General features: G+C 43.2%; 1 protein-coding gene across 11 annotated transcripts in view; it reads left to right on the plus strand.

Annotated features, from left to right (window-relative positions):
* The window catches only part of PLEKHA7 (pleckstrin homology domain containing A7), a 133,047-nt gene that overhangs the window by 26,029 nt on the left and 80,597 nt on the right, over positions 1–26,421 (plus strand). For 2 of the 11 annotated variants that reach the window (XM_072039297.1, XM_072039302.1), the window contains exon 1: positions 15,900–16,335. The exons of the other annotated variants lie outside the window; for them this stretch is intronic. In XM_072039297.1, coding sequence (XP_071895398.1) covers positions 16,265–16,335 — 71 coding nt within the window. In that variant the 5' untranslated portion in view covers positions 15,900–16,264. Of the gene's footprint in view, positions 1–15,899; positions 16,336–26,421 lie in introns of those variants that run through there. 11 annotated transcript variants of the gene reach the window in all.

Below are 26,421 nucleotides of genomic sequence, written 5' to 3' on the forward strand. Positions count from 1 at the left end.
ATTGAGCAAACACAAGAAAAAGGTTTCTTTGTTAGGGACTGGGGTATTTAGTTTTTCTTATTGATTAAGCTGTTTCATGTTATCTCGAGAGAAAAATCTTCCAATTTTCTTAAACTGTTCCTGTCAATGGAAAATTTTTGCCTTTTAAGGATTGAGATGCTCTTTGTAAGATCTGACAGCAATGTTTGAAATACTCGCGGGTTGATCGCAACTTGAAATAACAATTAAAAATTGGGGTTACCAGTGGCCTTCAGTAGCCTGTACGTGGGTGGCTGGGTGATATTACTGTCTGAAAAGCGAAGCTTCTTGCTCTGTCTCTTAGGGTTTAATTCAAATCTTGGAATTGATTTGATTTCAGAAACCATTATGCCATTTCTTGAGCCTTCTCAGATCCCTTGTACTGGCTTACTCAGACAACGCAAAGACAGACACGTGAGAAGCTGCAATGGGAAGGTTAGAAAGGCTATTGAACTCCTTTTGGCATCCCTTGGCTCCTCTACCAAGTGGAGGAATGGCTCTAGCTGGGCTTCTGCATGAAGTGAAGCAGGTTCGCGCTCCTGCATGTGATTCTTAGGATTCCTGTGTTGATAGCTTGCCATTTTCTAAGCAGGGCACAGGCACTGTGGTGTATTTAAACTCCTACAGAAGGCAACTTTTCAACAAAAGGAAACAGATTTTGCAGAACGAAGTATGGTTATGCACTAATAAAATACTTTAAAAATACTTCACCCTTTCACTTAAGCTTCTATCCTGCCTGAGCTTGCTCACGCTGGCTAAATAGGATGCTGCTGCTGCTGCATCTCAGCTCACAGGGCGGTTGTGTGGTGTTCTGCTTTGAGTAGTTTGGAGCTGTTTTAACAGAAGTGCCTGAAGTAAATGAACGTTATCCCTTTTCCAGTGAACGCTGGGTCCGGTCACTTCTTCCCACGGGCTGCCTGTTCGTTTTGTTACGGCGCTGCCTGGCTGAGGTCTGGCAGCTGGGAAGGCGCTTACGGGACTTCTGTCATTCCCCGCTGACCTCGGGGTACGTGGGGCGGTGGTGCTCACACAGAAAGATCAGGGGAGTGGCAAAGAAACAAGATCTTTATTTCTCCTCACTTCTTCTGCTGATATTTAATCAGCAAAACATTACTTAAGCGTGTGCCCTCTGCCTTTGGATGGACTGGTTTCTGCTACTGGTTATGTAGCAAGACAGCAGCGCTGGCTCGCTGTGCTAGAAGCAAAGCCACGACCGTCTGGCGTATCTGATGGCTCTTGGTTCAAACCCACTAAAATTGCAGCTGGGTTCCTCTCCCTGCACTTACCAGTCCCGTAATACGTTTAGAGAAGTTTTGTGGCTTCGGAGGTGCAAGATGATCCAAAATATTTATCTCCTTAATGAACAGTCACGAGTTCTTTGCGTGAGCAGCGTTATGAAGTACAAGTACCTACACGAGGTCGCTTTTGCTTCTGGTATTTGCAGGCGAGAGGCTGGTGGCTGCAGGCACCTACTGGCTCAGTTGAGCTCTCTGATTTTCACCACATCACTTGAACTCCCTGGTGGACTGATTACCTGGCATCTGTTTTGTTTTGTTTTCCCTTGGAAGGGCGAGGGTGTTTGTTTGTTTCCATTTTCCTCTACCTGCCAGATTGTGTTAGAACAGCATTCCCAACATTTCTTTGTTTCTAAGCCCTGGCTTGTACCGACGAGTGGCAATCTAGCATCTGTTGGGCTTCTGCCATCCCTGCTGTCTGAGGGAGGCAATTTTCCCTCCTCTGCTATTTGTGTTGGTTGGTTTGTTTTCAGACAGAGCAGCCCTACACCCTACAAAATACGGGGCTGAACGAGGTGCGTGTTAATGCTTGTCTTCAGCGTGCAGTGCATCGACCACAGCCCGTTGGACCCGATGCCACTTGGGGTCACACCAGGTACACCAAGTCCCACCGAGCCCTTCTTCCTACATGCTCCTGTTTGACGTTTTCTAAACCTGGATGATCTCGAGTGGCGCATGATCTGCGCCATTAACCGTGAGTGTTTCAGCAAGACTTGGAGACTCTTTAAAACATTTCCATGACCTTTCAGGCAATACCTGCCGTGATGTACGTTGAGTTTTTGTCTTTTTCTCTTCCATGTCCAATGCTTGGGTGCCTGCTGCTTCCAGAGTTGGATGTACGTTAGGTGTCATCTCTGCATTTATCTAGTTCAGTTGTTAGCTCGTGCTTTGGATCTAATTTTGAATGTTTTTCCCTTGCTTTGTAAGCCTGTACATTTCTTTACTTAAAGTTGTTTGAATTACGTCCTTCATATGGAACTCTTTGTTCGATAAGTAACAAAATTTTGTTTGTGCAATATTAGTTACATGCTTCCACCTCTATTTAAAAAAAAATAAAAAGCAACAACAATGAAACATTCTGCTAATCTGTAACAGTGGGATGTAAGACTGGAAGAAAAATAACTTGGGAATGAAAGCTTGTCTTGCTCAGTTCACTTTTTTACCAGATTTTTTTTCCCCTCAAGCTGTCGTGCAGTTACTCCTGTGTCTTTTAAGTTGACTTTAGGCTCTCAACACGGCCATGACTATTTCATTACATGTTTGAAGAATTGCTTTGTTGAAAGTGGTGGAAGTCGTGGTTTCTAATAGCTTCTGGGTAATTATTTTATATAGCCTCAACTGACCTCATCACGGTTCTTAAACCAAACATTACTTAAGAGTCCTGCAGTTTGTTGTTCCTTTACTATTACATTGTCATTATTACATAGTAATGCACGCAAATGGATGTCGCACAGAGTTTTAAACCTAATAAATTTCCTTTTAGATGAAGAGCTTGGCTTTTTCCTCTACCCTGTTCTGGTTCTGGCTGCTTGTAATGAGGCAATCCTTTTCTGGAGCTCCAGCTGTTCCCAGCTTGTGCTGCTCATCGAAAAACCCTGCTAGCAGAGGAAATGTGGTAAAGCCCTGTTTCTGTCTTGGCCAGGCTAGGTGCACGGGGAGGAAGAAAAGGTGAGGTTTCTGGAAGAATAATAATTCTGTTAGAAACCATAAACGTTCAGGAGATGGGCTTTGACTTTACAGCTACTTTGATGTGGTAAGTGTCTGTTTGCTATGCAGCGAGTATAGTGCTTAAAAACAAGGATGCTGCTGGTTTGTTTTAATCTTCTTATTGTAAACCCTCAAATTAAGATAGGGTCAGTCTTTCCATTCAGCGTAATCTGAGGCTGATTTGAGAAGATTTGAGAAAATTGTTGTTACCCACCCTTCTTACCATAGCGGAGGTCGAGTTGCCAAGACGTGGTTAAGAAGAGTCTAACTACATCCAGAAAGCCTTGGTTACTGCTTTTGGCTGGTGTTGGTGTGCACGCACATTGCTGGGCTCTGTCCTGAAGCACCGTGCCACTGGGGCTGCCAAGGCATGCAGGGTGCACTACACCAAAACAAACTGCACGTTAACCTTCTGGCGTATCTGTTCCGCATTTTGTGGGTTAAAGGGAATAAGGAATAAATAAAGATGCACTTCTGATGTTCTGCGTAGGTGTCCTCAAAGAGAAAAGAGTGAAGGGCTTAGTGCACTTCTAAAGGCCGTGTACAGGGACAAATCTCTTGCAGCTGAGCAGGAGGCGGTGACGGCATTGCTCTCGGGCTTTTGGCACTCCTTAATACCTGTCTGCTCTCTGCTGAGAGCTGACTGTCCCCGTGGCTCTGCCACATAGAGGCATTACGTGGTCCCTTCCTAACCTGGGCTGGCAGTGGTCTGGGCTACCTTATGCTCTCCAGCATAGTTTTCAAAAACCAAGATGATTTCGATGCAGCCATGCCTGCATTGCAGCACAGTCTGAAAAATGCGAGAACAAACAAAACTTCTTGGAAATCCTTTCTTTGCAAGAGTTTCATAGACCTTGAGTGAAGCCTCAGCTCAGGGATTCAGGCTGCCGCGTAGATCCTGCAGTTGTCGTCGACTTTTCAAAATGCAGTATGGAAATGATACACAGCCTGAGCATACGGGGTAGGTGCATAAACTTGTATATCGCTTGTATAAGTGCTCATTAGCGTGCTACTTCTTGAAAAATTATCTGTGTGATGTAGTATAATTCTCCTATGAAACTCTGGGGACCAAATAAGACTGGGAAGTAGTGTAGGAATGCTAATGTGAAGGGGGTGGAAATGAACAGCAGCAATGGCTCGCTCCAGAGCAGCTGGGATCTCCCTGTTTTGTATGAATAGCAATGAGCATTGTCACTTAGCCCTTGATCAGAATGGGTTGTGCTGCCATCATGAGGAAACTCATTACAAGTAGCTGCTTCTACAATGCCGTTCTCGTTCATCATTTAAACGGTTTTAAGACAAGACTGGTGAAGCTCCTTCAAGTTTCCTTGAGTATGCCTACAGAATTAAAAGCATATCTTGGATAATTAAATTACTTTAAAAAAAAAAAAATCTTTAAAAATATTTCAAGCACCAGGATTTGGAAAATACAGGGTAAAATGTAACAGTGAATCTGGGCAGCTCTGGTGGTTGGGTTTCTGCACTTCTGGTGATTTTTTTTTTTTTTTTTTTAAGATATCCAGTGAAGCCTGCAATATACTTTTCTTCTGAAATTTTGAAGAAAAAAGCATAGGACACCTTCTGTAGCATTCTGGATCCATTATGCTGCTTTTAGCCTGCAAAGAAGGAAAAATCATATAAAATAACCCATCATTTATGATGTGAAGCTTATGACGTATGTTTAATCTGAACAACCACTTGGAAGCTCCTGTAATGGGATTACAGTGGCTCTCTCTATGTTAGATGGCAAAATTTGTTGGAACAAAGATAAACTGGGAATGACTTTGTCTTTAGGAAGTTTTTCACAAAACTGACTCAGGAATATATCAAAATTTCAAGTCTTGTGTAGGATCTTAGAGAGTAATAGCTTACAGGGCCTCTGGTATTCCCTCTGCAATTTCTCTATAGCACCAAATGTTTACCGTGTGTGGGAAACGTTACCTTGGGTCTAAAGAAGTCCTTTGGGCAGTTTTTTGTTTGTTTTTAAGTATTTCTAGAGCCATGAGCATTTTGAGTTTCTTGCATAATTTTTCTTTCTTTGCCAAAAGCAGAAAACTTAGGCAAGCTTTTCACGAGGCTTCATGTGGCTTCAAAGGCTTTCTCTATGCAGAAAAGCAGTTCAGCTTGTTGGTGCTTCCTTCTTCTACATTCTTTTCTGGATGACATAGCCAAATTGGAAAACAGGTCCAAAAATCATCACGTGCATCTTCTCTGTGGTCTTGTTCTTTGCTCTTTAAGGGACATCAGTATCACGGATGCCATAGTTTAATGTTCCCTTCTATTAACTTATAAAGCATAAAAGCTGATGCAGTTGTATTGCTTTTTTCATCATCCTAGTTTGAAGACTAATCTATCTCCCTTTCCTCCTTTTTAAGTGAGAAAACCACTGAAGTGTAATAGAGCAGCCTTGAAGTACATTTGAGATTTTTAATTTGTTGAATTTAAATGCTGGGGGAAAAGAGTGCTCACTCGTCTGAGGCAGAAGTGGTCCTGTAAGATTTCGGTAGTGTATTTATCAACCATTCCCTTTTAGAATTAAAAATTGACGTTAAAACAATGTGTACTTCTAGGTAAGGAGACGATTATGGTTTTTGAAGAATGGTAAAAATGCAAACTTCTAGGCAAAACAGCTTTGTTTTTTGCAAATGCCCGAATATGATGAGCAGACTTGATGTGGCAAATGGATCCCAACTTCTGAAGGTGTCACGGACAGAAGCAGCAGCAAAGAAATCATCATGGAGATGACAAGAAATGTCTGAAAAGGGAGCAGAACAGAAATGAGTGAGTGACCAGGATGGGGAGGCTGTGACAGGGAGAGCTCGGAGCCTCTAGGGTGGGAAGTGGGTGCTTGAATATCTAAAATAAACGGATAGGGCAATCTAAAAAATATCTCTTAGCAGGTGTATTCATGAAAAATTCCTATAGGCAAAAAAATAAAATAAAATTCCTTGCAGTCAGGGCTTGTGGGAATTGATTTTTCTGATAGCTCAGTGTGGAGAAAGCATCTGCGGCATCTTCTGAGAAGTGGCTGGAAGGATGGGAAACCAGGATTTCAGCAGTCGCATGTAGCTGGGGCACCGCAGGAAGAAATTCCTCTTCTTCCACCTCGTGCAGTTTGTGGGAATGAACAATGTGGGAACCGGTGTCAGGTTGTGCAGGTAACCAGTGAGACTTTTGTATGAAGTAGGAGAGCGAGAGCCTGTCAGCACCGTGCAGCCGAGGTGGAGCAGCTCCCTTCTGACATTGCTCTGAGCCCTTTGTGTGCCTGTTTCTATTTTTAATGCACCCCTAGGAAGGCCCGTCTGGGACGTGTTTGTGGATGGAACATTATGTAAATCTCATCTCAAAGCACAAATAAGGTACCGTTGACTAATTAACATGATGATTCCAGCTTAAAATAGCTTATACAAAGCAGAGAGCGGTATTAGCTTGTAAACTTCACAAGCACCTGCAGTGAAATGTAGAGTAATTAAAAACAAGTGTTGAGCTATGATGGACTGTGGCTTTCCTAGCTCCTGTCATCTGGTCGGTGTCAATGCAGCCCCTTGCATGGCCTTTACTCCTGGAACCGCTTCTTTGCATGGATTTGCAAATCTCATTTATTAGGTAAATCAGAAGAAATGGGCGTATTTCCAAACCTTGAAGTTTTTGATCCTGCATTGACGAGGAAAATAAAAGCTTGGAGAAAAGTTTAATTTCTCACATGCATATTTGGTGACCTGGAAGGGAAACAGAAGCCTTGCAGTTCCCCAAATTTTTATCGTTTCCCTTAAGAAAAAGAGCATGGTAGTTTTGCCTTGTATTTTTTACATCGCATTTTATTGCAGTCAAAAGAACTGAATTTTAAAAAATAATCTGTCTGTGAATATAGCAAATATATGCTTATGCTATAAAGACAGACCTCTTTCAATTTTACCTTGAAAAATTTTATCCTGTGCAGACCCCTTGCCCGCTTCAGCTCCTAAACCTGGTAAGCACGGCGCACGTGGGAGAGAGGCCGTGCCCTGCACCTGCAGCATAACAACTACACTCACCCTGAACACATCTCCTTCGCTGTGATGGGACTGGCAGAGAGCGTGGTGAGCCTCTTGGAGAAAGTGGGCTGCAGAATGTGTAATATCACACAAACAACTTCTTTGAGAAAAAAGGCACAACTTTTCGGGCAGCCGGGTGTAGTAGGAAGAGCTTTAAGGCAAATTTAATAGAAGCAGCGTGGCCTACTCCAATTAGCGTGAAACACTCGGTAATTATTTTAATGCCGGGTGTTGCTGAGACAGAAGAACTCGGCTACCAAGAGCAGTTCGGGTGAGTTTTTTGGTTGGTCTGTGAGGAAGTTTGTTCCAGAAGATTTAGGAGCAGGTTGAAGTGATCGGAGCAGTCCTGAAGGCAGCATTAAAACAAAGTGTAACAACTCCCGATAATGTAGTTCTTTACAGTAGGAGTCAGTGGGACATGTCAGGGCTCTTTCAACACATTGAATACCTTGCAAAATTGAAGAGATTTTGGATTCGTGTCTGAGGAGAAATTTACAGATTCAAGCCACCCATCCCCAAGTGCTCCTGTTTCAGAAGAACACGCGCTGAAATCGTGCCTGCAAGAACTGTTTCTGCTCTGCCTAGAGGAATTGATCTGAGGTGGGATATTTTCTTCAGAGATGGTATTTAATTTGGCTTTGCATAACAAGATGATTAACTTGTTCTAGATGGGATGAAACCCAGAAAGCGATCGTCTGCAAATGTAGTTTGGCAAAGCCGCTGTCATCGCTGCAAGAGAAGTGTGAACGAGGCCTAACGTAACACATCCAAATAATGCAACTCTCCTAAAACATCCACTGCCAGGGGTTGGCAGCTATCTGGGGTACAGTATCTTGATGATAGTTTGTTTGGTATTGAACTTAATTTCCTTTCTCTTGAAACAGAAAGCGGATCTCCAGCAGGGAGTGGTTCTACCAGCAGTGCAAAATCAACTAACATGACACGCACAGATTTATCTTGAGCTGATCACGTTTTGTTTCTCTTAACCTACAGCACCAAGGCACCTTTAGTCCGCTGGCTGCGTGCTGCTGGCCTGCTGGGGGGAGACAGCGAGGGCAGTGAGGTGGGCAGCCTCTGCCCTGGGCTTCGTCCCTCCCCTTTCTTTCTTCCCTAGGCAGAAGGAGGGCAGTGGCGGCGTTAATGAATTTTTCAGCAAATGGGGAGAGAGGAGGCATGGTCCTTTTTAATGACCGTGTTTCACTTTTGAATCCTTCTGAATGCTTCTGCTTAATCATGAGCATGGTTAATGGCTGACTGAAGCTGATGGTCTGTAAACACTGCTATGCAAAAATATTATCTTAGGTATGTGTTGGTGTTCAGCCCTGGCAAATAGCTTGTAATGCTCTGTTTGAAACCCTCTGTTTTTTCCTGCGTTTTGTGTGCTGAATGCCTCAGATAACGCCTGGGGTTTGTACCGCTCTCTTGCGAGCCCTTTGGGCTTTTCCATGCTGTCACTTTAAAAGCACGGTGTTGATTCAGTGCCACGTTTTCCAAAGTTTGTTTTGTGATTAGTTGTGATTAGAATACCTGCCTGGGAGCTGAGTGCTGCTATCTGAAATAGTTGGGGCGATGTGTGCTGGGCACTCCTGGCGCACGCTGCTAGCGCCCAGTCTCCGCCTGTGCTCACTTTCCACCCCGTGAAGGACCCCGATGCGAAGGGTAGGATCGTTTCTCCATCGTTGTGGACTTTGCCTTCAAATCGATGATTGCTTCTTATCAAAGTGAATAAATATTGTCATTATTTCAAAAAGTTTAAGTAGATTTTATTAGGAGGGATGAAGATTGGAAGTATTTGTAATGCCTTCTGAAGTCATTACGTTGCTCTAGCAGTCGGAAGCTGAGCTATGAATGAAATCAGGCCTTATCTCAGAAAATATCTTGCTCTTTCTGACAGTGGGAAGTCAGAGATGTTATTCAGGTTTGAGTCTACTTTTTTGTGTTTTTATCCTTTTAGTTCTTAAGAAGGAAAATGAAGCTTTTTTGGTGAATATCCGAGGTTCCTGAGGTTTTGTAAGCATGAATCATTTCCCAGCCTTGAGGAGATGATCCAGACATAATCAATTATTTTATTTGTGTATGCACGTCAGCGTATGGCTTAAGGGACATCCTGGCTGTGTGCTTTATTTTTGCACAGAGCTGCATTTTGTGTCCTCGCCAAGCATATGCCTTTCTTCTTTTGCACACAGCCACCCAAGCTGGGAAGGTAGGTGCCTGCAGGTATTTCATTGTTTGGCTTTCCATAAATCCCAGTTCTCGCACAGTTCTGTGCAGCCTATTCGGTCCTTAACAGCCTGACTGTGATTAAAATGTATATTGTATGTTGTATGATTTCATGCTTAATCTTAGTTTCTTCCATTTCAAGGTAGTGTACGATAATGGAAACCAAAATAGCATAACTGAATTAAAAGGATTCCTTAGCATTATTTTTTTTTCCTGAGATCAAAGTGACATGTGCCAAAGTTAAATAAATAAAATAAGTTCTGACGCCAGTACAGAATGGGGAGTTTAAACAGCTGAATGTTTAAAAAGACTAGTGTGAATATTTGAGATTCAGAGGAGGGAATAGATTTATCTTGTTCAGTCTGTAGTGCCCAGTTGCCGTTTAGAGGCACGTGAATGCACCTAGCAAATGGAAAAGTTAGGCTAAGCAAATGAAAATTCTTGAGTGTACCGAATAAATAAAAGTACAGTAAGAAGCACCACCTGCCTAATTAAGCAAATGAAATATTTCTACAAGGAGGCTGGGGTGACAAAAGCTTGATTAAAACTTCTTGCACAGCATTTCTGTCTTCTAAGCAAAAGGCAGCTCCCTGCCTGTAGCAGTCCAGGTGTGCCTGTGGGGACGAGTAAGTAGAACCGAACGATGTGTTTGGTGTCTTTCTTTTTTACTGCTCAGATTGTAATGTATTAAGACAACAGTTACAAACAAACACTTAACCTTGGACTGATTTAAATATGGAGTTCTCCATTTTTTTTTTTGCGGGTTTAGTGATGAATTTACTATCCATCCCGTGTCTGAGCTTGAATTTTTTTCATTCCTTAGCGACCTTGAACTGATTTTAATATGCTGGAGTCAATACTAAAAATAGTTTATCGAGAATATTTCAGATTACTTGCAACAGTGATATTAACTGAATGCAAGCCAGCTCTGGCTTAGACGCCTTAATTAGGAGAGCTTATTTTGGAAGTGCTTTCATTTATCACCCTGACCTCAGGAGTTTGTACACCCTACGGTCTCTTTCTACCCTTGCACTTTTGAGCCATGCCGAATTAAAGAAATTGCAGACTACGAAGCGAAACACCAGTGCTTCATTTTTCTCCGTAAGACTTCTCCGTGAGCTGGTATTTCATCCGAACGATTGTCAAGGCATTAGCCACAGCTGATTTGTTGGTAAGAATTATGAATAGGTCATCCGTATCGCTATGAATTTACCGGGGCTGTTGCCATAAAATTCCTTGCAGATACAAAGGATGCTGTGTGACAGTTCTCTGGTTTACAGGACTTTGTCTGGTTTACCCTGAAGCCCAAAGATAGACTCGGCCCGCCTTATTTGCAGTCCTGGGAGAGGCCCAGCAGATACCCTGCAGCTCCGTGCAGGGGTAGCAAAGCAACGTTTGGATGCCATTAGGCAGGCATCTGGTTAGTGGGTATTAATGAGGGGTGTAGCTGTTGGAGAGACAAACTTAGTGCGTTCTGGTAGCTCAAATAAATTAAAATTCATGTGGGTCATGGGAGAGGGAAACCAGGGGCTCTCTTCTAAATGACAAGTTATTTTAAAACCCGCTGTAATATCAGCATTCTGGCTCCTACATATGTTCCTGGTGGCTCTATTTACTTAATCACTTCAGTGCAATTTGCATGCATCCGTACTCGATTAAATATTACATTTCCTGTTAGCTTTTATTAGAAATCTGTTCTTTTAAAGTTTCTTTCTGTCTCATTTTTTTTTTTTTTATTCAATTATTTTCCTTGGTTCTCTGTTCAGTGTTTTAATGTCACCTGGAGGCAGGTTTTCATCTCGATCCAGTATAACTCATTTTTATGTAAGAATCCCATTTCAGGTGCTGGTTTATTTATTTATTTATGTATATATGTGTATATAATAATGCCTTCAGAAACGTGTGGTTGTTATTTAGGAGAGTTATTTGCGATGTAAGAATCAGGAATTATTTCGTGCAGCGCGAGAATGGAATTGGATTCTGTCATTCTCTTGGAACAGAAATGTGGGATAGCTGCTGAATCTGCAGCACACAGGATTTACACTCTTCTTTTTTAAATGCAGAGCCCAGAAAATGCAGTGCTCGCTCCCAAATTGTGTTTGAAGATGCTCAGTACCTGGTGCGTGTCTTAAAAATCTTTGCCACCCGGAGCTGGCACAGATCGGTCAATTTTGGTGAAGTTCTGCCAGGAGCGGGCTGGGGCTCTGCTTTGCTTTGGGCCACCTGAGGGGTTTTTGTTCATTTTTGCTGGCTTTATTTTGGAACTCTCTCCCCTTTTTCCGGGCAGCCGCGGTGCTGGCTCAGATTCTCAGCCTTGCAGCGCCGAGAGCCCCGGCTTTCAGGCGCGGGAGTGCTGCAGCCTTCCCGTGCCAGGCTGCTGCGCCCGACCTGAGCTCTCGCGGCGCATTGCAGGCGGCAGCCCCTGGGCTCGGTGCGGTGCCGAGTCCTTCAGCCACCTCCTCCCAAGGCCAGGCTGAACAGACGGGGCTGATGAAATGCTGTGTCACCGGTGCCTGCTGCTGCAGCTGTGAAGCCCTGACCCTCTCACTTTCCAGCAGCAGCTGCAGGCTGTCTGTTCTGCTCTGAGGGCTGGTAACCAGCAAGGCTGCGTGGCCAGGCGGTGGTGAATGGCTCCTTAGGGACATGGGTTTAGTGACACTGGAGGTACGGCGATGGCTGGGCCAGATGAGCTGGGATCTTTTCCAGCCTCACTGATGCTGTGCTCCTCAGCAGCGTGAGTGGTGCAGGGGCAGCTGAAAGCTGAGCCCTGTTCCAGGCTCTCACATCTAGAAAATGAAGTTTTGGGAACACGTTTTTCCCTCTTTAAACTGTGTGAAAGGAATAAAAAAGTGGGCATTTTGCCCCTGAGAGGCTTCGTTATCAGCAGCTTTTCCTTTCCCAGCTGGTGCTGGGCTCCTCCTCTGCTGCTGGCTGGGGGGAGCGAAGACGGGCTCGTGGGGATAGGTGACGGGGGGCTGCGTGCTGTCTGGGGACTCAAACTCATGTGTTGTTTCTTTGCTAGTATTTGCTCGCAGGCAGGGGAGTGTTCATCTCGTGCCAAGGAAGGAGTAAATTTCTCATTTTTTTTTAGTACTTTTCCATCTGATCTCTAGCCTTTCAATGGCTAACACGGGGCCAGCTGTGAATCTAAGGCTCCTTCTAAAGGAGATTTCACTTCTTTTTATGTCAGGAGAGATGCCAAGGTTGTGTTCCAGTTTGAGAAAGCGGCTTTACACTCCATGCTTCCTTCTAAAAATAAACAACAAATGGACAAGCTTGAGAAACTAAGAGGATATCCTTGCTTTCCTTATGAATTTTGCCTGTTGAGTCAGTTCTGCATCGCGATCACTGGGCATACTCGGGGAACAGCAGCATATGGACAGGGAGGGTATGGAGAAATCAAGGGGAACCTCCTGTTTCTTTGCGAAGACCACAAAGTAGCTGTTCAGCCAGCTGCTGCTTGCTCTCTGACCTCTGGATGTTGGCGTACAGATGTTGCTGGGAGCGATGCGGAGCTGCCGGAGGCTGAGGCCGGGTAGCAGGCATCCGTCTGCTTGCTGGCCAAAGGGACTGTCGAGCTGAATAAGCTTGTAAATAGGCTTCTGGGGCTACCAGGAGACAGCATGATGGAAATAGGCCGTGGGGGCTGCAGGGATGGGAAGCTACTGAAAGGTAAGCTCTTTGTTTTTCACGGGGTGACCTGCCTGAAAGCAGCAAGAAGCCCGCGTGTTCTGCTCCTCCTCGTGTGGCAGGGATCCCCTCAGTGCTCTGAGGAAACCGGGCTGCAAATACCTTTAGTTGAGTTATTTCAACAAGAAGGTAGGAGTCCAGAGCTGCGTTACCACTGAACCCGCTGGTCTGCCTCAGGAAGAAGAGAAAGCCATGTTTCTGGATGAGGTTGGGGTTTTGGGCCATAGTGTCCTTCATCAGTTCTGAATTTACCATTCTTCTGCAGTGTTGGTGAATGTTTCCCTATCACTGTGTTTTGTACAGAAAGGGAAAAAAAAAAATCCATTCTTTTAAGTACCATTCATTATATCAGATATCTTTGTAATATTTTCTTTGTAAGGGTTTTTCTAATTTCAAACTCTGTGTGAGGGTTTTTCCTACATTTCCTTTAATATTTTTTTCGTCTATTTTAGTGTCTGTAATATATTTCTTATCAGATGGGGAAAATATGGAATAAAACAGTTTGTCCGGGGGTAAATTAGTCATTTATGATATTGGCATTACAGTAATTTCTGCATGACACTTCATTCAGCTTTTTCACAAATCTGACCATTTTATATGCCTTTTGATATATCGCCACATAACTGCGTGCAGCGTGTCGAGGTTTGATGAAGCTTCTGATCTAGATTTTATGAAGTTAATTTAGATTCCAGTAATGAGGTTGGTTTCAGTTTCTCCTTCAATCTGCCTTTTCAAATTGCAATAATTTGGTCGGTTTACCAAGGATGGCACTTGTCTGAAGTACCAGAAACCAGTCGCGACCTTTTTAATGTGTTTTTTTTTTTTCTTATATATTTTTTTAATCGAGTACTTCCTCTCCTCCAGTCTTTCAGACTGTCCCTGCTTTTTTAGCTGCAGTCACACCTCAGTTCTTGCATTGCAGCCATTTTCACCCAGCAGCATTAAATGCTGCAGCAGGTGAGGGCTCCCAGCTGTAACCCAGCTGCACGTGCCAAGAAGCCAAAGGGGCAGCTGGTAACTGTGGGTATCACTCTCCGGAGGTTTTCCCTGTGGTCTTCACCAGTTTTTCTCATCTCCCCTCCCTGCTCCCTCTTGTGCCACACATTCCCTTCCCGTTTCCCAATCGCCAGCTGCTGTGTGATGCTTACAAATGGGTTCTGCTCCTGGAAATCCAGTTTTGCCTGCCTATTTGCCTCAAATATTGCCATGTTTAAATGCTACTTAATGCTGTCCACCTGCTTAAAAACTCAGTAGGTTCTACTGCGTTTTAAAATGTAAATGGCTTTTATATTGAAATAGAAATCTCAGCCCAAAAACGCTTCTGTTGTGTCGGAGCTAGGAGGAGGGGACGAGAAGAAACCTCTGTTCCCAAGATTCCCACGCATCTTTTCCCTCAAATACAACAGCTGTATTATCCCTTCATAACACTTTAATCAAGGGATTTCAGTACTTAATTACAAAAAAATGCAGCCTCCCATCATTCCTCTGCTGTCAGCGAGGATTTTCCTTATTGTGTGGACAAGCCGGGCATTCGGTGGCACGGTGACTCCTGCGGGGTGGCGTAGCAGGCCGGGAGCACGTCCTTCTTCAGGAGCTGGCTTGATGTTACCCTGCTGGTCAGCTGGCAAAGCAAATGGACACCCCCTGAAATCCTGCTTGGGGCTACCAAAAGCTATTCTGAGATGAGAAATTTTGGCTGACCGCATTAATGCAGGCATTATTGCTGCTAAGCAGGCACCGAATGAGTGGAGAAGAAAGAAACTGAAGCGCTTTGGGATGGGGCAGCTGGCGGCAGCCTTGCGCAGGGGTGCAGCAGGACGGCTTGGTGGCAGTGGTTTGTCCTCCCAGGGAAGAAGTTTTCAGAAGGAAGTTCGCAGTTTCCAGAAGGCCTGTTTGTGAAATGCAAATACTGTGTTTAAAAAAAGTAGAGTGCCCTTTTTTACACCTTGACAAATACTGGTTAGCAATGGAAAGCATCACAGCGCTGTTCAAACCCTATGAAAATAGCGGGGTTACACGAAACAAGAAACTGAAGGTTTCACTGAGATCAGATTTACTTCAAAATTTCAGGCACATTTAGGGTAGGAGAACCAGTTCCCATTCCCCTGTGCCAGATTGTAGAAGTTACCTTGAACGGTGACAGATTTTTGCGCTGTTTTCCTAACAACTGAGATATTTATGGGAAACTTGTGACAAACCAAGTGAAACTGGTTCAGTTTGAGAACGTAAATAACGTGTCGTGGTGAGGATGTATTAAATGCCCCTTGTTCATGTTCTCCCATGCACTTAGCACAGATAACAAAACAGATTTTAAACCCGTCCTATATAATGTGTTGCCAAAAGTTAGCAAGCCTTCATGTGAGGGCAGTGCATGCCTTCCCTGCTCCAGGAGCTGTGCAGGTAGGTAATCATGTAATTCTCTTTGGCATTTGCCATGCACTAGGCTGCTGTGGCTCCTCACACATCTTCCTGCTTGTTAATTGTCTTTGCCCTTCCTGAGGAAGTCGTGCACAAAATCAACTTTCATGTCACTTAGTGCTGTTTATCAAAAGAAATCTTGCTTTTGATTATTTTTTTTTGATTTGAACTGTGGTAAAACAGTAGGGAAACACATGCACAGAATTTTATTTCTGTATTCGGTAGCTTAAGTAATGTGGTTTAAGATCCCAGCTCCCATCCTTCCCGTGGTCAAGGGGCTGGTGGGATCGTCCTTTATTAGCAGGGGACGCTCGGTGTGCTTTTCCTGACTCCTGTGAAGTGCAGAAACACAGGCTGATGTTGCTTCACAAACAATGGGACTCATCGCTTCACACATTTCACTGAAAATCGCAGAGGAAATCCTTGGCGCTGAGCTGAAGGTCACGGATCTGCATTTCCAAGGGAATTCTTACCCGGGCAATGCTCCTCGTTAGCTGATAGAGGGATTTGCGGCGGTGGCACCAAGTTGTGCTGCCTGCTGGCCGCCCGCCAGCCAGCGCGGGGCTGCTGCTGCTGCCCGAAACGCCTTGCAGCTCCGGCTGCCTTGCAGCTCCGGCTGCTTTGCTCCAACGCAGGCAGCTGCGTGAGGGTGGGTTTGGAGTACGTGATGTCACGAGGGTGTTGGCTCCGAGGAATTGCACGGCCGAGGAAGCAGTTGGATCCGCAGGCAGGATTTCTCAGCCCTTCGAAGGCGCCTGGGGTTTTCTTTTGAGTCAGCTTTTGGGCAGAGGCGCGGATGGCTGCGAGCACGTGTGGGTTTTTGGTAAGGGCTTGACATGTGGAATACAGAAGGGAATTAAGCGGATACGAGACCTGAAGGCGATGTCAAGTCAGTCTGGGTTTTCAAACTCTCTTCCTCCACCAGGATATCCATTCTACCAGGTGTCATGCAGGTATGTCGTGTCTTACATTGCACTTTCAGTGCTCTGGCATATGAAGCTGTAGCAGATTGTCAAGATATTTGTGCTCCTGTCTGTTTGCTGTCTGAGGGAAGAAAAAAAAAGAAAAGAAAAGGAAGCAGACAAATAAGGTGATGAAAAATACAAATGCATTTTGAAGTGCTTTGTGCTGGACTTTGTAACCAGGGTGGCATTTATTTCAAGCCAGTATTTTCTTATGTCTAAACATACTGAATGTTTTGTGAGTTTTTTCTGACTGGGAGAATGAAGTTGTAACCTTGGAGATTTTGAAAGTGAGTTATGTATGCTGATTGCTCAGGCATTTGCTAGGAACTGGGCATCTACGTTGCTGAGAATCAGAAATTACGCAGGTTTCTAGAAAACATGAATCATTTTAAGTGTTCTCCTGCAGAATGGTGAAAAGTGAATAAACAGAGGGCTTAGCTGTCATTATGCTTTTAAGACCACAGTTCACAAAATGTATGCACGTGTGGACAGGTGCTAAATAATGCCAGTGTTATGATACAGCTTAACCACGCAGGGGTCTTGCTGCTGTAGCTTTTTGATTCTGAAACAAAAACCTTTCCTGCCAAGGGTGCTAGAGAGCAGGGGTTGGCTTCTCACCGTGAAATTGCCCTGCCCGCCCTGGAAGACTGTAATGTTGCATAATAATGAGGGGGAATGTGTTACAATACTTCTTTGGCTGGGAGGTCTGGGGTTTCTGGCACACCTTGGTGTTGGAATGTGGTCTCTGTTTATTGTGTCTCAGCCTGGAGTCCTGCCTCCCCTGCTGCAACAACAGAGGGAGGGGAAAGCAAATCTGAGTCGGAGCAGGAGTTTTGCTCTATTACTCACCTTTCTGCAATGCATGTGAAGAGCAGGGTCAGAGAATGAGTTAATGATTAACGTGTTCGTATGCGGAGACTGTACCTGGCAAATAATCCCTGTAAACCGTAGAATATGCGGCAGCGTGGGTTAGCTTTGTAAGGCTGGAGTGATAAAGAGTCCTTGGTGAGCAGAAGCAACAGCAGTGCTGCAAATCCTTCATTTAACCACCTTTCTGTGCGTTTCTTGGAATAAAGTCCTGCACTCGCTTGCTGATTTATCTCCTTGCAGCACTGCTAGGTTGCCTGGTCAAAGGTACCAGCAGGGTTTTATTGAAACCAGAGTTAGCCATTTAAGGTCAACCCCAGTGACTGCTCGTGCCTGCTGTTCTTTGGCCTAACTATGGAGGATGCTGAAGTCTAGCTTTTTTCTTCCTTTTTTTTTTTTTTTTTTCCTTGTCCTTTTTATGATAATAGGCATGAATAAGCTAGAAACAGGCATCCAGTCAGTGGCAGCTGCTGTGAAAGCCTTCTCATCCCAGCAATACGGTAGATGCTCAGTCAAAGTGCTTGCATTTTCGGTTCTGCTCTGTGAGATCGAGATGAGCGTAGCCTGCCAGCCAGCTCCTTGGTTTCCACAGCTACCTTCAGGACAGGACGAGGGCCTGGGAGTGAGCTCCGAGTCCTCACTTCCATCGCGAAAAGACAGCAACTGAAGCTACCCAACTTTTGTCTCCCTGTTGTTTACCTGCATTTTGAGTTTTTAATTTGCTCCTCCCTCTTTCTGGCATGGCTTTTAAATAGTCATTCTGCATTTCAGTAAATCTGGCGTTTGATAATGTTCAGATAAGATGATTTCTGTGATATGCAACAGAGATGATTCAATCCTGTTTCATGTATGTGGAATCGCATGGATTTATTTGTTTTCATCGCTGGGTTATCCTTCAGCAGAGGCCTGGAGAAGCTCTGTCTTCACGAAACTTTGTCTTTTGTGTAGACGAGCTTCGTTTTCGAGAGGTGTTGGGAATTAGTTATGTTTCCTGTTGCACATAAGGAGTGATGGTATCGGTATGATACTTGTGACACCCGTGCGGTGCAGAACTGGGGTTTCTGAAGAACATTTCCATGTTTCAGGAAAAAAAAAAAAGTATTTATATCGAGTTTAACATAATCTTCTTGATTCTTTCATGGCACGATATAAGAGAGCTGAACTGGACAGCAGCTGTAGAAAATATTTCGCGTGACTGAAAAACTTCCGCAAGGAACTAATCTTACTTTATAGATTTGCTGTTTAATATAGAAAATATTACAAAGAAAGTATTGCCACCTATGATTGCTGTAGCTTTTAAAGAAACAAAGCAATTACTGAGCTTCCTTTGTAGCATAATCTGACAAGCTTAGTGGAGCTAAAATCTCTGAGAAATAACGAGGTCAGGCAAAGAGCAATCAAGAATAAAGTGAAGGACAAAAATTATATTAAAATATTTGCTTGCTTGGTAGCATGAACCAAGCTCCTGGGTAACTATTTAACGCAACTGTTCTGAATGTTTGGAAGCATGCATGCATATGACCAGGATTTACAGTTGCATTTTCTTGGAATAATTAAATCAGTTCAGCAAAACTTCCTCTATTTTTTGTTCTTTGCTTGCGCAGAGCCATTCCCTTTCCCTGTAGGAGGAATAGGAGTTGAAAGGGGAGGGCAAAGTTATTGACAAAATAAATGCAAGAACATGGTGTGCTACATTCTAGCTGGCTGTAGAAGCTGTTTCCCCATAGAATTTGATTTTTATATATGCCTACGGTACCAGCAGCTTTCCTACTCGAGAGAGGGAGATGGGTGGCTGCTTTTTAGGTAGCTAATCCTTCTTCAGGACTTGGAAAGAACTGATGAAGAAAGCTGGTGCTGCTCACAGTAGCTATCTCATTCACGTCAAAAAAGAAAGGTTAAATTCACATTTGAGAGGTAATAAAGTATGAAGAAGAAAGTTTGATATATTGTACGCTCTACAGTATTTAAAATGCAAGCAGGCTATTTCTATATTAAAACGGTTTAAATGTTATATAGGTGCTTTGCAGACAAGTATAAAGATTGCTTTTAAACAAATCACACCAAACCAAACCAAAAAAAAATTTCCAAGGAGCCCTATGATTAGGATGTCAGCAGTTACTTGGGCTTGACAGAACAAACAACGCATTAAAAAGCTTCACGTAATAAAAAGTAACTCATTAAGCAAGATTGAACTTGAAAAAGAGTTTTGCTTGCAGGGAATAAATCTTAAGTACAGGCTGCTCTCTGAGAAGACAAGATAGTAGGAAAACTTAAAGACGTGGCAGGTTGTAAGATCACCACCTCTAACTTTTGTCCGGGAGATACAAGCACAAAACTGGGAGCAGGAGATGGTGATTAAGGTACAGGCTGCAGCTCCTGTACCACTTTCAAGTGCTTCCTTTGAAAAGTGCTGCAAGGTAAGAGTGTTTTTCTTATAAAACGGCTTTGTTATGGGAAGTCTCTTCTCTCTTCTTCATCTCCTGCTCCCCGTTTTTTCCCCTAGTGTATTTTATTCGCTTCTTTTAATCGCCCCTCTGCTGTCAGATCTCGATGGGAAATGAAAACCCTCAGCTCCTTGCCAGTGGCCGGCAGGTCGATGATCCCAAATGCGGCTCCCTTGTGATCTACAGGACGGACCTGGAAACTGCAAGGGTCTTGATGCTGTACCAGTGTTGAACTGGGCACCTGCAAGCCTGTTTGCAGCGGAAGGCTGCTGGTTTCATCTCTGTTGCAGTGTCCTGGGTCCTGCCTTCCGTGGGCATGCCTGTCACTTGCTCAACCCGCGTTACTTTCTGGCTCCTCAGGTCTCTTTCCACATTCCTAGCGTGGCTCCGGTTACACTTGGCGGTAAGGGTGTAATCAGCTGAATGCGGCTGCAGATTGCAACAATTCATTATAAAGCCTTCTGTCAGAAAAGAGGAACTCTGAAGGAAAATGGGAGCATTATAATAATGCCATCTGGTAGCCTCCTTAAAAGAAGGCAACAGTGCAAACTGCATGTGATTCAACGTAATAGCTCTGGTTTTAATTCTTACTTTCTGAATTAATTCTTACTGAAACTTTGAATATTCTTTGTATTTATTTTGTGATATCTGGTATTTCAGGCTCTTGTGCACAGAAGTGCAATGGTAATTCTTCTAATGACATTGATATTTGGCCAGCAGAACCAGTTACAACAAGTTCTGTGTTACTTCTTCTAACAGCTATTTCCTAGCATATCCTTCAGTACATATATATATATTAAAAAAAATCTAGTGTAAAGAGAATGTCTTGAGATTCTGATGTAACATTCTTTATTTTCATTATTCTGGGGGATTTAAGCATGGAAAGGCAGTTTATTTCTTGAAAAAAAATTGGAAAATTTCTCTGTAGGTGCAGATATCTACCACCTTGTTCTTCGGAATGATACCGGCTGTTCCGAATTCTGTTCAGTTCTTCTCTTCTTTCCAGTAACATTTCTGTCTCAGCAGTTGACTGATTTACTTACAGAACTGAGCTAAGGAATTGCAGTTCTCACTTCAATAGCACGCTTCCCAGGAGTTACGCTGTGATTACTTCTCTTAGAGGAGAAGACTGCCTGGGTACCTCTTGGATCCCTTAGAAAACCTTGCAGGGATGCGCCGTGAGCTTTTCTGAGATTTACTTGGTGTGTTCAGGGGTCCTTATGCAGCAAAATGAACATCAAAGAGCCGTCCTACAAAGCTGAGAGTTTATGCTCTTAATACAGTATTTTTGAACCTAAATATTGAAAGTGACATTGAGCGTGTTTTGGAAACTGCATCTGGAGAGAAGTGACCCTTCTTCCCAGTACGAATCAAGGAGACACTGACTTGTGATAAGCATACAATTTAAAAGATGGTCCTTGAAGAGTCCTGCTTCGTGCGGCACTCCAGTTGGTCGTTAGGGAAATGTGAAGTGTAGGCTTTGGTTGCAGTTTGGTTTGGAGTTGAAGCACTGGTAGAACATTTCTGAGGCATAAATTTGCAAGTTTCTTCCTAGTGCAAATTCAAAGCTTCTTATTAAATCAGAAATGAGGACATTGCAGTAGTTAAATGTGTTATTTTTAAAACAATTATCCATAGGAACATTATTACCAATGTAGTGATTTGTGTTTAAACTTTAATAAGTGTCAGCTAATATTTGCATTATAACAAATTGTTAAATACAGATAGTATCTATTCAAATAAGGCATAGATTATATTTAGTCTCACTTTTTATGCTGTTATTTTGACAGGTGTCTGATATACAACATTGTTAATCCAGTTCTGTGAGTCCCGCAATTCATTTGAAGGACATTTTCCTGCAGAAAATAAGTGTAAATTCGAGCACTCACTAAATGGATACTTACGCATTCCCTTTTTAGATATTTTTTGTCAAAAATAGCCTACTGCTTTCTCATGCGCTGAGGAGAAATTGGTAAATTAAAGACACTTGAAGCAGACGGTCAGTGCTGTCGACACGCAAATGTGCAAATGCCTCTGTACCCTGAAGAGAGGACTGCAATGCAGATAATACCGATGCTGCTAACGTTTTTAAAATTTACATCAGGTTTTCAGCTCTCTCAGTGGTTTCATTTATTCATAACTTTAGGTAAGGAATAATAATCCGCTGAAGACGTGCCATGGTAGCGGGGAGGCTTGTGGTGGCTGAGAGTGTGACCTGATGTGGAGAGGTGCCAGGCAGTCCATCATCGTGCCCAAGGTTGTTCCTGCTTCCCCAGCATGTCTGCCTCAGATATGACTTGCCCCAAGTGAACAAACAGACTTCTGGCAGAAATTAAGACCCGGGTCATTTCCAGACATCTCTCTGCATTAGTCCTCTTTCCTTGGAAACTCTTGGGTGCTTTACTGTTACGTTTTGCTTGCTGTGACATTCGTGATGTTAGTTGTGTATTCCCTGTGTCTATCACCGTCTTTGGATGGGGTAAATCCTCCCTCCTGTTCCCTTTTACTCCCCAAATTCCAACCGTGCCCGCATGTTGCTGCCCCTTTCTTTGCTGAAGTTGTGTCCCTGTTTCCGAAGGATTTACAGAGCCTCCTGGTAGAGGCCTGATCGCTCTGCTGGGTGATTGCAGCTTCTCCGTGCTCTCCAGCACTCCCTCCCTACCCTCTTCTCCTTATTCCCATGCGAGTAATCCCCATTTTACCTGCTGCTTTAACTGCATCACCCATTTTAGAAAATCCGTTTCTTGGCTCTCCTGTTATACAGCATCAAGTTGAAGCTTGTCTTCCTTGCTTTAAAGACATGTCATTAGCTCTGTCCCTACTCTGCTTTCTTGCCAGGTTACTCCCTCCCTTTAAGTCTATTCAAATGGGGCTGTAGTAAAAATGATTTTTACATTTGTCTGCTGTTGGGTAGGTAAGACTTCTAGACTTGCAGTATACCATGGTCTGTGGTACTTGTAACTCTCGGTGTGTAAGAGTAATTATTCACTTATTACTGTTCTGAAAAGTTAATTAGCTTTTGTCTTTCTCAGCCAGATTTGTTTTTTACTGATTTCCTTTCCCTCCTCCTCTCCCCTTAGAGGTAAAAGCTCGAATGTTCCCCTTCATTTTCTTACAGCCTTTCTGTTCCATTGCTTGAAAAGATGCCTGAGGGAAAATACGAGACAATGTTAGAGCTTTGCCTGTCATTACGAAGTCTTTTAGTTCTGCCTCTGATTTCTGTTGGCATGATGCAAGGGAAGATGGGTTCCAGGTGATGTCAGAGATCAAGAAACATTTTTTCGCAAGGCTTTCTCCATGGCAAGTTGCTCACACTATTGAAAAGAGTCCGTGGGTGTACATGGATTAGAGAAACGAATGTATATTATTTTGCAGGTCAACTGGCTTTTAATGAGAATGATTTTCAGATGTGTTGGCTGTGTGCCCCTCTGCTTTATCTCTGGGCTGGTGTGAGCTGCTGTGGGATGTCTGAAGAGCGGTGACGATTTTGGTGTTGCTTTTGGGCAGGGAAAGATGCAGGCAAATTGTTGTTCAGATCCCGACCACAAAGAAAATCACGTGGCAAGCTTGCAAGCGGATTTATTTTCTCCCTTCATTGTGCTACCATAGGTGGATAATAAATCTCGTAAAATGCAGAATATTCAGTATGTGGCCTGTGTCAACTTGTAATCCTAAAATCTTGGCTCACATTTCAGAATTGTTCAAATTGACGAAAAGCAGCCCTGATCTATTAATACCTGCCGAGAGTCTTTTGTTTTCCTTCACTGGCAGAATGTTTTTCTTTTATGGATTTATTGCGTCTGTCTTTCAGGTCTGCCTTATTTCCATGTGCTGAAAACGTTAGACAAATCTGCAGTAGATTTGCTAATGTAAACTTTTCTATCGCTATGCACCGTGGCCCTTAATTTCACTCCATTGTGCTTTCTCTCTCTGTTTTTTCTGCCCACTCTCACCCCGCTGGGTCATGGTTTTGCTGTATTTCAGATGCTAAAAGCTCCTAGAGACAAGCCCCTTCTTTTTAAGCACGAGCTGTTCACAAACCCTCAGTTGCTTAAATGTCATAATTTTCCAGGTTTTAAACCCAAATTTTCCTGAAGCCTAAGCTGTTGGATGTTTGCAAGTAGTAAGTTTGGGTAGTTTACATAGGAAGTTTCTTTCAAATCATTGCAGCACGTGGCTTACCAATATTAGCATCCCTTAATGGTCTGGCATCCTTCTGTATTCACCTGAAACCTAGGTAGAGTTTGGTTTCTCCAGGTTCACAAGCTTACCCCCATAACCTCTGTTTTTTTATTATGACTGGGAATTTCCAGAAGTTAGAAGCGTTACAGATGTGCCCTAAGTGGTGGGTTTTCTTCTCTACATCAGTCCTGGATGGGCCAGGAGCTGCCAAGCGTTTGAAGCAATGCTCTTGCCCTGCTAGTTAGTCCTGTTAGTAAGTGGTAAGTTAGTAAGTAGTAAGTTAGTAAGTGGTGCTATTTTTTATTTTATTTTTTTTAAAGCCAAGGAAGTGTAGTTCCAATAGACGAACCCATTCTCTGCTGTGTTATTTTTAAACTATTGCATCTTGCTGGTTGTTTTTCCAGTTGTGCATGCCCACGTGTTGTTTGTTTCTCTTGACAGTTTATTCAGCTTCTCATTGCATCACGCCGAGCGTGTTAAGCCCGGTTTAATATGGAAGTGGAGATCTGCAAGTGTTAGGACATGCCTTGGACCCCAGCCATACATGTTGATGTACTTCATAACAGCCTGACGAAACATTGGCAGCTTTGACTGGAGCCCAGCTGGCAGCACTGTGTGTTGTGCAGGGGTTTGTGATTCGAGATTAGAAGTTTGAGTTAGTTTTCAAAGAAAGGTTTCCCTTTCTGGACAGCGTAAAGCTATTAATACACTGCCCAGCCTTCCCTTAAATAATAATAATAAAAAAAAAGTACCTGGGACCACACTGTTAAGATCTGATGCTCTGAATTCTGCAGCTGACAGTGTCCATCCTTACAAGTTGGATGTCCAAGCTATGCCCTTAGTACTAAGGCCGTAGTTCTTGAAACATCACCCTTTGTGTCCAAATAGCATCTGTTGCTTCCTTTCTGCTGTCGATTTATTCTGAATTCGCAGTCGTCATGATAGGGTTCAGATTCATCCTGTGCACGTCTTGCTGTGTTCTTGTATGGGCAATTCTCACCTATGCAGGATCTAAGGAAGTTTTGTTTATAAAGAAAGGGCAGAAAGTGAAACAGGAGACACCTTTAAGACTGGGCTGACTTCGCAGTCCTTGTATCAGATGTCTGTAAAGCTGCGGCATGGCCTTGAATGAATATTTTCAGAAAATATCCCATGTAACGTCCTTGCAGGGCACTGGTGCTTTGCAGAGGTGAAGTATGTTTCAGAGATTGTGCAGTCTTCTTCACTGCCCTTCGGGATCTCTAAGTTGCAGTGGGGATATATGGAAACACATAGAAGTTGAATCTGGCAGTAAATGTCTGTGTGGTCATCTGGTCAATCACTAGGAGCTCTCCTACAGAGAGGATCTTCAGGTTAACTCCTTGAGGATTTCTTTTTGTTTGTTTGTTTTCTTTGATTAGTAACAAGAAAACTATTTTTTTTTTAACTACAGTTTATTGTGACTGTACAGGCAAAAAGGACTTCTACAGGAAAAAGAGGGAAACGAATAGTATGTCTGGATAAATGTTTGAGGCAAATAATTTTGTGATGTAAATAAGTGAATACTTCTTTCTTTAAATCTGAGATACACTAAGTACAGAACACACCTTAAAAACGTGGCATTTCTCTGTTTGCTACTTTGAAAGACCTGGTTATAATTTTAACATGGAGCTTACTTTAACCAAAATTATAACTCATGCTGCAATTTTGCACCCTGTTAAATCGAGTATTTGTAATTTGCTCAAATATACTCTTTGCCTTGTATAACCTATCCCGATGTTAGTGAATTTGGAAGTTCTTCTGGAATACCAGGTAACGATTGAAATCGTTTCCGTAACCCTTGGGCCAGAGGTAGGTAGCCTGGTTAATATTCATATCACTGGCATCTGGGAGCTGTTGTTTCTGAGACACTGCTCCTTTCCCGTAGTAAAACTAGCATTTTGCTTTCTGACACCACAGAAGTTTCATCTTCTGTCCATAGTACAAATTGCAGCATTTATACGATCAGATGGATTGCCAAATGTAAGGGCTTTAGAAGTGAAATCCCCTACTGGCACATTTTTTTAGTTTAATATTACGAATGTGCATTGGAAGTTGATACTAGCTTCCATCACTTTGTACTTTTATCGGTAAACTTTACAATTTAAAGAATCTGACGTAAAAGTGAGGCAGAGCACAAATACAGTCCACTATTGTTAGTAGAGAAGCTCTGTTTCCTGGAGCCCAGGAGAGCTGAAGGTTACAGGAACCAAATCCCTCTTCTTACACCATCTGCATGTCCTGCAGCCAGTAGATGTTAAAATGGGAGTCCAGGTGCTGAAGATAGCCAGCAAAATGTTTAGAATGATTTAAGCTAATAATGAAGAGTTGGCAGGATGGAAGAGTTATTCCTCTATTTCAGATGTGGCTTTTGGGAATGCTTCATTTTTAGTTAGGTAAAGGTACAGTAAATCTCGCTGGAACTAAGAGCACCACTTTCTCACCTGGCTTTTAATGCTGCTGGTTAAGCCTTAAACAGGAACAAATTTTAGTATCAACAGGAAAATACGGCTATGAAATATGTGTATAAATCTCATTACTTTTAGTACCACTCTAATGGCTA

This window comes from Anas platyrhynchos, chromosome 5 (genome assembly GCF_047663525.1).
Source record: "Anas platyrhynchos isolate ZD024472 breed Pekin duck chromosome 5, IASCAAS_PekinDuck_T2T, whole genome shotgun sequence".
NCBI lineage: Eukaryota > Metazoa > Chordata > Aves > Anseriformes > Anatidae > Anas > Anas platyrhynchos.